The 10257-nt window shown below is 35.7% G+C and overlaps 2 protein-coding genes across 2 annotated transcripts; both read right to left on the bottom strand.

The window, feature by feature from the left end:
- Nucleotides 1-1553: 1553 nt before the first annotated feature.
- LOC108202152 (histone H1) lies at nucleotides 1554-3363 on the bottom strand. Its single transcript, XM_017370533.2, has 2 exons — nucleotides 3232-3363; nucleotides 1554-2600 (listed from the first exon to the last, which is right to left on the bottom strand). Exons 1-2 carry the CDS (start codon nucleotides 3361-3363, stop codon nucleotides 2058-2060), a joined length of 675 nt encoding a protein of 224 aa, XP_017226022.1. The 3' UTR covers nucleotides 1554-2057.
- Nucleotides 3364-6923: 3560 nt separating this feature from the next.
- On the bottom strand, nucleotides 6924-7955 carry LOC108201471 (uncharacterized). The gene has a single exon (XM_017369750.2). The coding sequence runs from the start codon at nucleotides 7953-7955 to the stop codon at nucleotides 6924-6926; it is 1032 nt and encodes a 343-aa protein (XP_017225239.2).
- Between the last annotated feature and the right edge of the window lie 2302 nt (nucleotides 7956-10257).

The following is a 10257-nucleotide window of genomic DNA, read 5'->3' on the forward strand; positions in this document are numbered from 1 at the left end:
AGTAACGTTAAAATTTGGACGGAAAGATGAATCAGCAGGTGATGTGGCTTGTTATTCATCAACGTGGCAGTGTGAAATGTGGCACTCGGGTATAAATACAATAAAATTTCCAACAAGCCCCGAAACCAGTGAACTAAAAGCATAAAAATGCAAACTTTAGAGTATATAACATTGTGAATACCTATAAATTGAAGATGAAATCAATCATACAAATAAAAAAGACCTCTTTTTCTATCAAAGATTACTCAAAAGATTAACAAACAAGAACTTACAGGGTCCCATTTGTTCCTCCATTTTTCACAAGAAATTGGTGTGGAATGAATAAAAGAAGCAAAAGTGAAAGATGGCGGAGGTGTAATTGTTGCTCTAACATCTTCAACAGCAACATGTTTCTCCATCTGGGCATCACTTGTTTTTACCGCGAAACCCAAAAATTATATCAAATGAACGCGCAGATATATGATTACAAGCAAGTACATTCAAACCCAAGATGATGTCCCCAGTTGCTCGATTCTCATCTTCGCCATTCGATTCTTCACCACAAGTCTCCAATTCAACATCCATAACATCATTAGATCCACCTCCAACACTAACTTCGTCTTCAACATTGTTTGGTTGAGTAACACGAACCTCAATACCCGATCGAGTCTGTACCATAGTTGCAATTAGGGTGTAGATCAGTTAATTTAGGGTTAATTTAGGTGAGAATGAAATGATATGAATTGGGGAGATAGGTCGGGGGTTTTATTACTTGGGTCGGGTTATAAGAAAGTTGGGTGATTTTATTAGTAGGTGGGTTAACCCGCTGATCTGGCTGCACAGGCGTGAGAATTTAACGAAGCACCGTCTAAAGTCAAAAGGATTTAACGGCTGTGAAATTTTTATTGTGTTTGATGATTCATTTGAATATTTTTACTAGTTAAGTGACCTGAGTGACAGCTTTTTGAGTACGATGATCCAAGTGAAAGTTATAGGTCAGTTCAGTGACCAAAACGCCATTTTACCCGTCAAGATTGGTACTACCTTATTTGTCCCTTGTTGCTGACTTCTCAAAACTGATTTATCATGTTCTTCTACTCTACGAGGTTCCTTTGCATCTGTATCTACATCAGAGTAAGTCAATGTTACCAGATAAAATTAAGAAACATGTTATCCACTACAGAACATATTCGCGCATACTTTTTTCTCCTTACAAATTTCAAATTTTTGCTGCTATTTTACAGCAGTTCGTGATATTTATCTAGATCAGAAAGATCCAGGATTTTTGTCTGCACAATCTTTTTAGTTTCAGCAGTTATGTCTTCCGTTACTCTACATTGATCTGGTGAACCATGACCAAACCAAGCATACAAAAATTAAGCAGCATTTTATCAAGAAAATTGATCAACGGATCAAGAAATATTCCACATGTTGGAGTATGGTTCACAAGTTTAAAAGATTTCGAGTAAATTGGCAGATAATATATATTCCCCAGTTTGAGGGGAGTGCGGAAAGGAAAACTATTTTATTTTCTTGTTACGACATGTATAATCACAAATTTAAGATATATATGATGATCATGGCAATAAAGAGCTTTCAGCAGCTGTCGCAATTTACTATTGTTAGCTAATCAAGCAAGTTATAGTGTATTTAATACAGAGTTACCACTTATTAGACACAAAACTCAAGCATAATAAAAAGGCCTTACACTTGGAGAGATAGTGTAATTTGCAGTGTAGTAGTCGGTGTTACTCTCAAGCTGCTGCAGTGTTTCAGACTCAGAAAGCCTTTCCCAATTATAGTTCCTTTCACTTTCTTCTTGTTCAATCAGATCTTTTCCATCTGATTGGAACTTAAAAACCTATAATCCAGGAGGCCTCTCGGGGCTTCAGAGTTCTACTTGGTTTAAGTCACACCAGGTGACAGCTTGCCAGTGATTGCTCTTCGTTTATTCCTAATTCCCTTTTTCAGGTTTATTATATGACTAAGTTCTCTGACTTTGTCGACATTCATTATATTCACCAACTCATCTCTGTTTGTTACAACTATCAGCCTCTCCCTTTGTCTCGCCATATATTTCAATGCTCATCAGACTCCTTATTTTTCTTACCTATCCTACCCCTACCCCTCCTCATCCTCTTTCTCTTTGGCTTATCACTCTCAGCTGTAACACAAAACTCCAGTGCAGGGTTGGCAGCATGAATAAGTTCTCCAATCAACTCATCTCCCTCTCTGTCATTCCTACCAGTTTTTCCCTTTGCCTCGGCATATTTTTCCTCATGCTCATCAGACTCCTCATAATATATTTCCTCATCCTCATCAGACTCCTCATATTTCTTACCAATCTTACCACTACCCCTTCGTGTCTTCTTATTTCTCTTCAGTTTAACTTTCTCAGCTGTAACACCAGGCTCCAGCCTGGCATCAGTGCTAGGGATTAAATATAAATGTCTACCAGTCATCAAGATCTCACCAGAATTGCTCAGCTCGCGCAAATGATGCTTCAACAACGAATTGTGAGCTAATGGAAGGTCAGTGTACTGCTTCCTAATATACTGTGATATTGAATCTTCACTTGAACCTCTTCTCTCGCTCAACTCTTCAATTGCTCTATGTATCATCTATATCATTAAACAACAAAATTTGGGGGTTATTCTCAATTTAAGCTGATCAAATAGTTCACACATGCATACTTAAATATGAAAGATCGACCAAAATACCACATTCTCAACAGGTTGCCCCAAATTCTTCAATATGAACAAGGGCCCTTAATACCACTTAATTCTCTAACATACATTCATTATATTCTCAGCCACGAAAATGGGGGTGAACACGACTCATTACACATACACGAGGATCATAGCCCGCAACAGAATGAACAGAATGCCCTGCACCACAGCTAACTGATAGAAAAGCTTCTAGCTATGAATGGGATCATGAAAGACTATCTACATTGACATGCAATAAATTATAAAAACACAACAGATAGAATAATTTATGGCTTCGAGAGGAATAAAAATCGAAATCTATGTGTATCAAAATTTAGCCAAAATTCTAAAAGCCCACATGATCAAAACACACATCCATGCTAAATCTTACATATATATAGGCACAATATAGTTGATCACAGTTTTGAATGCGAGAACAGTGTGAATTGCTTTGACAACAATATATTATTCTCGGTGTTCTCAGTATTAAATTGTTCTTCATAGAACGTGATCCTATACATAATTATAAATATATAATTGTTACCGCAGCGTATGGAGGATGATGAGGAGGCTTGAAATCAGAGACGAAGTTGTTGATGTGTGCTTGAATTGAACCTTTCTGTTCAGGACCAATGTTCACAAAGAGCTTCATTACAGCATCTTTGAGTTTATCCATTGTGCTTGAATTTTAGGGTTTTGGCTACTGGAACTTCTGTAACAAGGGTTTGTTTTTCAGCATACATGCAATTTATTTTTTTCGGGTCTTCGTAATGTTAGCTAGTGTTCGGTGAAATTAGGAGGAATATTGGGGGCCTTTGTTACTTGTTAGATGATCAGGGGCCTTTGTTACTTGTTAGATGACTACTAGAAATTTGTCAACAGACATCGGCGAAATTAGGAGGAATATTGGGGGGCCTTTGTTACTTGTTAGATCACTACTAGAAATTTGTCAATAGATATCGGCTAAAAAGCGATGTCTATGTAAAATCAGACCGATGTCTTCGTGGGTGATGAGAAAAGTAAGTGCATTACACATCGCTTTCTAGCCGATGTCTATAACCTGTTTACACATCGTTTAATATGACAATCTGATGTATTTTTTAACAGTAGATACCTTCACTATAATTTCAGTTCCTCATTCCTATGCCCTCTATATCATTTTAAACTTGTCACATGCTTAATAAAATGATACTTTAACATCTTAAAACTTGTAAAATAGATGTATATGATAACCTTTTACATCATGCTTTTATAGGAAGTGATGTGGTACCCTTCTTTTCTTTAAGAAAGCGATGTCTTTGTTCTTGTTTTACATCAGTGATTTTTATACTCTGATATCTATTATATAGTTTAACATCAGGCTTTTTCTTGTTAATTGATATGTATTCATTCTTATGACATCGCTTACTAAGTGATGTAAATGTTAGTTTTAAATTGCCATGAATCCTCCTGTTTCTTATGAATCCCCCTGTTTCATTTAAATTTCCAACAAATTCCAAAACAACACCAAAGCTATACTAATTAAACAACCAATTACCAATGTCTAGCCTACCATAACATAACTAAAACAAAACTAGCTAGCAAAACAATACTTCCGCAAAAGCCAAATATATTACCATCAATCATTACCAATCAAATTACATCCCACAATCAAAGAAACTGCACAAATCCTAAATATTAACCAAGCAACCATAATTTACAAGCAGTTCACCACGTACTCCAGCAACCATAATTTACCAACTACATTTCCCTCCATTTATCAACAAAATCTACTTAGCTAGCTAGTGTCACTGTCTTACATAAACTGAACTAATTAAAGGAAACCAAAGTTCTCCAATAAACCAAAGGCCTGTTTATAAGAAGGACTCGATATGGCTAAGTGTCTCAAACCGAACCTCGTCAAGCTCAGTCTTGGAACAAATCACTTTTCGATTCTTGGATGCCCACTGAAAAATGTAAAACAATAACATTGAATTATACCTAAATTTATATGTACACCATTTAATTATATCAACAATGGATTAGGCAAAGAAAAATACCCTTTTAAAAAATGTCATTTCATTGTCCATGACAATCTCTTTCATATACCGCATTATAACATAGCCGCATTCAGTTCCACCGGGCTGTTTAGGACATCCCTATTTAACCAAAAAAAACTCAAAATAGTAAGTAAAGTAATGCCCCTGGTTCTAAGCATCAGTAGCACAAATTGTTAAAAATAAATACGAAAGCTTACTGTAATATATTTGAAGCTTGGGGCTTTATTTCCCCTTCCGGCCTGAACATTGAAAGTAATCACAGCCCTGTCATCTTGGCAGTGTTAATAATGCACATGCATTTATATCTCCATAAGAAAGATAATCAATAAAAAAATAAATGAAAATACCTTGATATTGCTTTTTCCAAGTTGGGGAAACTAGTTGAACGAGGCAGAGGATTAAGTATGAAAACCTCGCCACCCCAAAACAGAACCAATACCCAATGGAAACTATTTTTAACAAATATTTATGAAAAACACAATTACTATCAAAATCATATAAATTTTATTTTCAGTCATGTAAAAAACTAAATAAAAGAGATTTATAATAAATAAGAAAACACTTAAGCTACTTACTTGCTATTATGCGGCATCAAAAAGAGACGATCAGGATTACCCTCTTTAAATCGATTAACCAAGTTATCTTCAAAAGAATTGTTCATCAAGTTCAGCGAGGCTCCAGGATCACAAAAAGCAAATTGATCCTTAGTGCCATTTTCACGAACCACGCAATGCAAGTATCTACATTGTAAATGAAATGAAATTATATAAAATTACACGAATATGAATTATAACTAAACAACAGTCATGATCTAGAAGACAGTAATTAAAAAAAGTTTACTCACGCCATGTATGCAGCAATTGCTGCTTGGCCAATCATATTAAACTCCAGCAAGGCGACTATGTTTTCATACAAGATGAAGATTCAATACTCTAACTCGAAGAAAATTGACTTTTTCTTCCATGGACAGTCAACCTTCTTTGACTTCCTTACTTCTTTCCCAAACTGAAATTCAATTTTTTCTTGCTGCAATAAAACCTCTTCTCCCGAAAGAGGTTGACGTGCCTGCCCTAATTCTTGTTGTCCATTAAAAGCAGCTTTTTGCTTCCTATATGGATGATTTCTAGCCAAGTAACGTCGATGACCTTGGTAACACATCTTCCTACTATGGCTTAAATACTTTGCAACAGTATCATCACCACATATTGGACAAGACATATAACCTTTATTAACACATCCGGACAGATTTCCATATGCGGGAAAGTCGTTTATTGTCCACAATAAAATTGCTTTTAAAGTAAAATACGACTCAGTGTGTGCATCATAGACATTTGGTTCACCTTCTTCCCACAACTTCTTTAAATCATCGATTAGAGGCTGTAAATATACATCAAGGTCATTACCAGGCTCATGAGGACCGGGAACTAAAACTGTTAGCATCATAAACTTCCTCTTCATGCATAACCACGGAGGAAGATTATAAGTCACTAGTACTACTGGCCAACAAGTTAGGGGTGATCGCGGTGCGGGCGGTGCGGTTTTTCGCTAAAACCGCGAACCAAACCGCGCATGCGGTTTGGTTGAAAACTCAAACCACAACCGCACCACGCTAGCATAAAAACCGTGTAAACCGCACCACAAAAATGCGGTGTGGTGCGGTGCGGTTTGTGCGGTTTGTATGCTTAAGAATAAATATTTTAGTTGAAGTTCGAAATAAAATTTAAATATACAATAATTAAAATCTTTTCTTGTAATGAATTTATATGATATTTATCATTTTAAAACTACAACAACTAATAAAAAACACAAACAAAAGTGTAAATATGATAATAAATATGAGTACTAACTACAAAGAGACATATTATAATAATATAATCATTTCATACAAATTTGGTATAATAGTAATGCGAGATTGATAAAATAATATTTAACTATTATTTGAAGATATTTAACAAATATATATATAACATAATTATAAATAATATATATGTATTTAATATATTTTTATTTGATAATCACTAATATATATATACACATATATATATTATAATATCGCGGTGCGGTGCGGTTTGAACCGCACTACTAATATGTCAAACCGCAACCCGCACCGCGCGGTTTGTGAAAAATTCAAACCGCAACCGCACCACAAAAATTAAAAACCGCGTTTTGTGGTGCGGTTTGGTGCGGTGTGGGCGGTTTATGCGGTTTTCTGATCACCCCTACAACAAGTGTATCTATTGGTTAGACCGTTATTATGCGGGTTTATACCATCTGCAGACAACGCCAAGCGAATATTTCTTGCCTCACTACCGAAGGCAAGCCACCTATAGTCGATATTTCTCCAAGAAGGAGAGTCGGCTGGATGCCGCATCTTTCCATCTTCTATTCGCTGCTTTGCGTGCCAGGTCATCAGTTCAGATGTAGAAGGAGATTTAAACATTCGCTTGAATCTCGGAATAATTGGAAAATACCACATTATTTTAGCAGGAACATTAATCCTTACTTTACCATCCTTTCCTAACTTCCAGCGAGATAGACCACACTTAGGACACTCAGAAGCATCAACATATACCCCCCGATATAGTATGCAATCGTTTGGACATGAGTGGTACTTTATGTATTCTAGGCCTAAGTTGGATAATGTTTTCTTGACTTCATATGCATTAGGTGGCATCACATCTTCTTTAGGAAGGAGAGAGCCAACAGTAGACAATAAATCTGTAAAGGTGCTATCACTAATTCCAAACCTTGCTTTCCAATTATGCAGTTTCAGCATCGACTCCAATTTGGTACATTCACTACCCTCATACAAAGGCTGTTGAGCATCAGCCACAAATCTCCTAAACTGATACGACTCATTATTGTACTCACTCGAATTATACGCAGCATCACAAACATTGACTGTTTGTGATGCATGACCAGGGGAATGCATCGATGCAGGGTCAAGCGTAGGTGCAGGGCTAGGGGCATTGTCATGAACTGTTGATCCAGTGATTCCACACCCTTGTGTGTGCCAAATCCAATCAAGGTATCCCAAACTAAAACCGTATTCATATAAATGTCCCCTAATAATCTTAACTGCAAATTTTTTAAAGTTAACACATCTTTTACAGGGGCATGGGATTTTTTTAGTATCACTAGCATTTTCCTCGGCAAATATTAAAAACTCTTCAACCCCAATTTCATAGTCAAGTGTATCCCTATCTTTGAAAATCCAAGACTTGTCCATGTTATTCTCAAACTACCTGATTGTCAATAAATATGATATCAAATTACATGGTAACAAAGACCCAAACACATTATACAATTACATTTACAAACTAAACAAACACAAATATATTTGCACAGCTGTGCATAAAACATAAAACACAAATCCCAAGCTTAAAACATATATAAAACAGTACATAAAAAAGAAACCCCAAGCTCCAAACATATATACAACTACACATTTAATTTTCACATGCATACATATAACTACAAAAAGTTATACTTGCAACCGAAACATATATATATATATATATATATATATATATATAGGCTTATGATCAAATAGAAACCACTCTTAAAATAAAAACTAGAAACCAGTTTCCCTACCACTATTTATAACTACGGGTATCACTAATTTATACTGCACTAATCACTGTTTTTATACATTATGTAAAAAGCGATTTTTATTATCAAAATTGAGAAAATCTACTTATCTTAATTATTGATAATCGATTATAAATGATTAATTTCATCTGTCGGAAGGTTCTTGGTGGTAGGAAGCCGCAAGAGAAGTAGGATGATGATAGTAAGTAGTCGTTAGTTTTGTAAGTTATGATGGAAAGTGTATGTGACTATTGGTGATGATAGACAATGGTGGCAAGTCATGGAAACGTTTGGTAATTGTGCTAAGAGGTCCATTATTACGATTTGGGTGAAGATGATGGTCATATACGTTGCATATATGTATGTATATATATTTATATTCGTGAGATATGCTATATATAAATTAGTGATATGTTATGTACAAATTAGTGATTTCTGTAGTTAAAAATAGTGATAAAAAACTGTCCAGAAACAGGTTTTTAGTTTTTAGGCTAATTTGGTTTCTATTGGAGTAGGACTCTATATATATATATATATATATATACATAAAGAAGAATATATATACCACAAACCCAGCAGCTTCGAAAACCCAGCAGCTCCAAAATCCAGCAGCTTCGAAGAACCCTAATCTCCAAGCTCCACTCCACCCACCCTAATTAAGCTTCAAAGAACCCTAATCTCCAAGCTCCACTCGACCCAAAGCTTGAAGATCGAACCTTAAGAGCTTGAACACAGCAGCTTCGAATCGTGCACAAATCGCACCTAGGGTTTGACCTAAATCAGTTAATCGAACATTTGAAAGAAAGAAAATAAGTAATTAAATCAAGTACGAGGATGGAACAAGGATTGAAGGATTGAAGAAAATCGCACCTAGGGTTTAGCTGTCGAGAGAAAGGGGGCAAACAGCGCTGTCTGAAAATAATGTCCCGATTGTTTTTGTTTTGAATGCTTTTGTTTTAATTTTGTTTTAATTTTGATTTATTTTTAATGGTTTTTTATTGTTTTATCCTGAGGCGGGAGTCAGTGTATATGTAGTGTATATGTTAAAGGGGGGGAAAACAGAGGGGGGAACTTAAAAAATTGACTAAGGGCGGGGAGCGGCTGGGGCGCGGGCTTTAATATTTTTAAAATTGAGATTAGACATCGCTTCATAAACAATGTGATGTGAAAAAATTTTAAAATGAGAGCCTAGACATCACTTATGTTAAGGACTGATGTAAAGATACCCGAAAGACATCACATATTAAACGAGCGATGTAAAAAAGGCATTTTACATCGGGGACATTTCTGACTGATGTCTAATGTGCGATGTCTATTGACGAATTTCTAGTAGTGGATGATCATGTGCATATTGCATGCGAGCATAGAGTTGGAGACCATTCCTAGAACCATTAGATCTAAACTAAAATGTACGGCAGAGATGGGTGACAGGTGGATTTTTTATTTAAATTAAGAACTAGCATATTGATTTGTAAAACATACGATACCATATACGAGAGTATGTCCCGCACTAATAGGCGTTCAAGTGCAGTTACCTCTATCTTATTCCCCTAAGATCGCTCCTCTGAATCAAAACCGAAGATTTCAGAAGATAAGCATTGACGAGAAGCACGATTCTAGACAACAAAGGAACCCTCTTCATAAGCAGCTACAACTCGAAGATTTTTGAAAATCCTAGGAATGAGTTCAGGTCAGTGACAAGCAACTTGAGTTGGGAAACAAGTAAATTTGCTTTTTTTTTCCTTTATATTACTGTTATCGTGCTCTGTCGTTGCTAAAATTGTAATGCATGCCAGTTTATATTGAGAAATCGGTGTTTAATAGAGTTTCTGAGACACATGGTTCTTGTAGTATAAATCATCATTGTCTCTTTGTTTGTGGATAATGTATAATCAGTCTAATTTGACAGACATTTTTCCTTAATAGTATAATTGGAATGT

The sequence above is a fragment of the Daucus carota genome, chromosome 9 (assembly GCF_001625215.2).
Source record: "Daucus carota subsp. sativus chromosome 9, DH1 v3.0, whole genome shotgun sequence".
Classification (NCBI taxonomy): Eukaryota; Viridiplantae; Streptophyta; class Magnoliopsida; order Apiales; family Apiaceae; genus Daucus; species Daucus carota.